Source organism: Rattus norvegicus, chromosome 11 (genome assembly GCF_036323735.1).
Source record: "Rattus norvegicus strain BN/NHsdMcwi chromosome 11, GRCr8, whole genome shotgun sequence".
NCBI lineage: Eukaryota > Metazoa > Chordata > Mammalia > Rodentia > Muridae > Rattus > Rattus norvegicus.
The window spans coordinates 19074097-19078853 of record NC_086029.1 but is presented as its reverse complement, the minus strand read 5'-3'; the positions used below and the strand labels follow the sequence as shown (position 1 = coordinate 19078853).

At 41.6% G+C, this 4757-nt stretch overlaps 1 protein-coding gene across 1 annotated transcript; it reads right to left on the bottom strand.

The window, feature by feature from the left end:
* Nucleotides 1-1839: 1839 nt before the first annotated feature.
* Nucleotides 1840-3949, bottom strand: Haus8l2 (HAUS augmin-like complex, subunit 8 like 2). The gene has a single exon (XM_039088763.2). The coding sequence runs from the start codon at nucleotides 3865-3867 to the stop codon at nucleotides 1927-1929; it is 1941 nt and encodes a 646-aa protein (XP_038944691.1). The 5' UTR covers nucleotides 3868-3949; the 3' UTR covers nucleotides 1840-1926.
* Between the last annotated feature and the right edge of the window lie 808 nt (nucleotides 3950-4757).

Below are 4757 nucleotides of genomic sequence, written 5' to 3'. Positions count from 1 at the left end.
TTAATAGGGAAAATGGATATTCTGGGTCCCAAATTACTGTATCATAAGTGATGTGAAGACAATTTGGGGAGCCTCCAAAAATGTAGCAGTTACTATTAGTGTGGTTGTCACATAAAAAGAAAAATGTATCTCCTATGGACTCTGTTATATTTTCAGACTTAACAATGCATGGTTACATGATGTGGGCACCAAAGGAAAATAGATGCAAATATGATTTCAAGAATATTTTTATTTTTCTAAGTGAGACTATTGAGTATTATTTAGTAATTATAACTTTAAAATGGTGAAAGCAGTGATACACGCACACACATACGCACACACACACACACACACATGCGCGCGCGCACACACAAATTTGAGATCTAAAATGCAAATAGAAAATTTGATTTTACAAGTGGATAGTATTTTTCCTCAGTCTCCCTAATAATTTCAAGATAACTAAATCTAGATATCAACAAATAAACTTCCTTCATCCCATTATACAGATTCTGCACCTCCAGTCCAGGCTAAAGATACCTTTAACGCTATTTTTAGGTGAAACACTGCTTCGGTGTTTCTGAGTTAGGACTGTGTGAACCAGAGTAGACTTCTCTGGAGATGAGGGACCAGGGAGGCACTTGGTGTCAGCTTGCTTCTGCAGCTGAGATTTGGCTGGTCTGTGTTCTTGCACAGATAGATCCTAATGCTGCACTACTTCAATGGCTAGACCTCTTTTTCTCTCCCAAGTGAATTTCTGATGTTAACCTGATCTGCGTCCTTTAACTCATCCATGTCTGCTTTGCCACAAATGGTAGATATATCAATCCAAATTTCACTTCTCCCTTGGCCTTGGGATTTTCTGGTGAGCTCAAGGGTTCCTCTTGTTCTTAAGTGCCTTGTGACATCAGTGATATTACTCCACTATTTGCACTCACAAGAGACCTCAAGTAGCAGTTAGAGCAAAGAGAGATTAGACTGTGTTTGCAAATTGGACTAGAAATGATTTGTGAATGTTGAATTTAGCTAACGTAAGTAATTAAACTGATATGAATTGATATGAATTGAACAGATCTAGATTAAGTTATCTACACCAGGATTATAGTGATTTTAAAAATATAAAAGTGGATTCTGCTGCAGAAAAGAACAATCTACATCATATTTCTTCTGTTTTCATTATTGTCAACTGTTAAAATATTTTTACTTTTTATTTACTCTTTTTTCATATATTATATCCCAGTTGCAGATTTCTATCTCTCCTTTTCCCCAGTCTTTTCCTCTCACCTTCTCTTACCCCAGATCCAAGCCCCATTCACCTCTCCTCTGAAAACAGCATATTTTCCAGCAAAATCAACCAAATATGGCATGATAAGCTACAATACAACCAAGCACTATGCTAAAATTCTATTTATTTGCAACATAGTTTGCATTGATGCTTCATTCTGTAGTTGATACGTTGTCTTCTCTTTATCCAGTGGTCTTCAAAATTTCTGAGTTATGGAAAACTTACATTTCTTTCATAGTATTTTCTTTGAAAAATATATATTATTTATTTTACTTTTACTTTATTGGGTGTGTGTGTGTGTGTATGTTTATGTGCACAAGTGTGCAATAACATGCATATGGTGGCCACAAGAGAGCTTTATGGAGTCAACTTCATACATCTACAATATGGGTTAAATGAATCAAACATGGGTTGTTGGATTTAGTGGCAATCATTTTCACCGAATCCAGACTTTTTTGGACCCCATATTATTTCTCTTTCACCATTCAGTTTCTATATTTTTTGAATTGGCTATCCTGCATTGTGTAGTTATTTTCATATTTCCAACTTGTGTCATTTCCTCATTGTTTTCTATATTCTTTTTTTTTGCCAATTTAAATAGTTTTATTATTCCATGTTACTTGTTTTGGGTCCCTGTGGAACAATGCTATACCCTCTACTTTGACTTAATCGACCTCTTCAATGGTGGGGCCTGAAGAAGCACCACCAGATGGAGGAGCTCCTCCACCAGGGAAGCCACCAGGCATTCCTCCAGGCATGCCACCAGCACTCTGGTACAGCTTGGTGATGATAGGGTTGCAGACCTTCTCCAGTTCTTTCTGCTGATGCTCAAATTCTTCCTTCTCCGCAGTCTGGTTCTTATCCAGCCAGCTGATGATTTCGTTGCACTTGTCAAGAATCTTCTGTTTGTCTTCATCATTGATCTTGCCTTGAAGTTTCTCATCCTCAACAGTTGCTTTCATGTTGAAAGCATAAGACTCCAGCGAGTTCTTAGAGGAAACCTTATCTCTCTGCTTCTCATCCTCAGCTTTGTACTTCTCAGCTTCTTGGACCATGCGCTCAATATCCTCCTTACTCAAGCGGCCCTTGTCATTGGTGATGGTGATCTTGTTCTCCTTTCCTGTGCTCTTATCTACAGCAGAAACATTGAGGATGCCATTGGCATCAATGTCAAAAGTAACCTCAATCTGAGGAACCCCACGGGGTGCTGGAGGTATGCCTGTGAGCTCAAACTTCCCAAGCAGGTTGTTGTCCTTGGTCATGGCCCTTTCACCTTCATACACCTGGATGAGTACACCTGGCTGGTTGTCAGAGTAGGTGGTGAAAGTCTGGGTCTGCTTGGTGGGAATGGTGGTATTGCGCTTGATGAGGACAGTCATGACTCCACCAGCAGTTTCAATCCCAAGGGAAAGAGGAGTGACATCCAAGAGCAGCAAATCCTGAACATTCTCAGACTTGTCTCCAGATAGAATGGCTGCCTGGACAGCTGCACCATAGGCAACAGCTTCATCGGGGTTAATGCTCTTATTCAGCTCTTTTCCATTGAAGAAGTCTTGCAGAAGTTTCTGGATCTTGGGGATTCTGGTAGAACCACCCACCAGGACAATATCATGGATCTGTGACTTGTCTAGTTTGGCATCTCGAAGGGCCTTCTCTACAGGGTCCAGTGTGCCACGGAACAGGTCAGCATTCAACTCCTCAAATCGAGCACGGGTAATGGAGGTGTAGAAGTCAATTCCCTCATAGAGAGAATCAATCTCAATACTGGCCTGGGTGCTGGAGGAGAGGGTGCGCTTGGCCCGCTCACAGGCAGTGCGGAGACGCCTGACAGCTCTCTTGTTCTCACTGATGTCCTTCTTGTGCTTTCGCTTAAACTCAGCAATGAAATGGTTGACCATTCGGTTGTCAAAGTCTTCTCCGCCCAAGTGGGTGTCTCCAGCTGTTGATTTGACTTCAAAAATTCCATCCTCGATAGTGAGGATTGACACATCAAAAGTGCCACCTCCCAAGTCAAAAATGAGCACATTCCTTTCAGCCCCGACCTTCTTATCTAAGACATAGGCAATAGCAGCAGCAGTTGGCTCATTGATAATTCGAAGTACGTTGAGGCCAGCAATAGTTCCAGCATCTTTTGTTGCCTGTCGCTGAGAGTCATTGAAGTAAGCTGGCACGGTGACCACGGCATTGGTAACAGTCTTTCCAAGGTAAGCTTCTGCAATTTCCTTCATTTTTGTCAGAACCATTGAAGACACTTCCTCAGGATAGAAACTTTTTGTCTCCCCTTTGTATTCGACTTGGACCTTGGGCCTGCCTGCATCGTTCACCACCATGAAGGGCCAGTGCTTCATGTCAGACTGAACAACAGCATCATCGAACCTACGTCCGATCAGACGTTTGGCATCAAAAACTGTGTTGGTGGGGTTCATTGCAACCTGATTCTTGGCCGCATCCCCAATTAATCGTTCTGTGTCGGTGAAAGCAACATAGCTCGGCGTGGTGCAGTTACCCTGGTCATTGGCAATTATTTCCACCTTTCCATGCTGGAAGACACCCACACAGGAGTAGGTGGTGCCAAGATCAATGCCAACTGCAGGTCCCTTAGACATGGTTGCTTGCGTGTAGGCCCAGCTGTGCTGATGACGAGACCACACAGAGATCCCCGAGAGCTGGCTCCGCGTTCAATGAGCTGTTTTCTATATTCTTATTTGTGTCTGAGACAAATGCCAATTTTCACTAGAGCATAGTAACAGTATTCCTGCATTGTATATCTAGATCTTGTGGCTTTTTCTTTAATGCAACAATAATTCAGCCTTCTATAGGTTCTGGAAAATGATATCCTGAGTCTTCGTGTCATAATGAACACTGATGGGATGTATAGTGCAAGCCTAAAGGGAAAGCTGTACTCTTACAAACTGATCTCATGCTTAGGGCCCTACCACAACACTCAGAAAGAGTATCTGTATTAATGAGGGGTAAATATCATTCTTGGAAAGAAAAGATCTGAATAATCTATTCATCATTTCAGATGAAATTCTTTCCAAGACTACCAAAGACAAAATTTCCGTGAAAGGCTTCTCCTGAACTCCTGAACAGTGAGAAATACAAACTTCTGTTACATGCAGTACAGATGTAATGGTGGACCTCTGTGATGTACCCACACTTGTGCTCATTTGGTTGATGGAGCAAGTTCATGTTAGCTACTGTATTAGTTATTTTTCTTTTGCTGTGATGGACCATGATGACCATCTAAAGGCAACATTTAGAGGAAGGATTTTATTTGGACTAATGCCTCCAGAGTTATAGGTCCATCACAGCAAAGAATAATGGCTTCAATCAGCAGATATGGTGGCAGGAACCATATCTCAAACTGTAAGTGGGAAACAGAAAGGACTTAGAATACCCATGGCATTTGAAACTAAAAATCTGAACCTAGTGAAATACTTCTCCCAGGAAGGTCACATGTTTAAAACCTACCCAGATTGCTCTGCTAACTGGG

Coding starts and splice junctions, on each gene's coding strand:
- Haus8l2 (XM_039088763.2), bottom strand. CDS start 3,867: ATGTCTAAGGGACCTGCAGTTGGCATTGATCTTGGCACCACCTACTCC.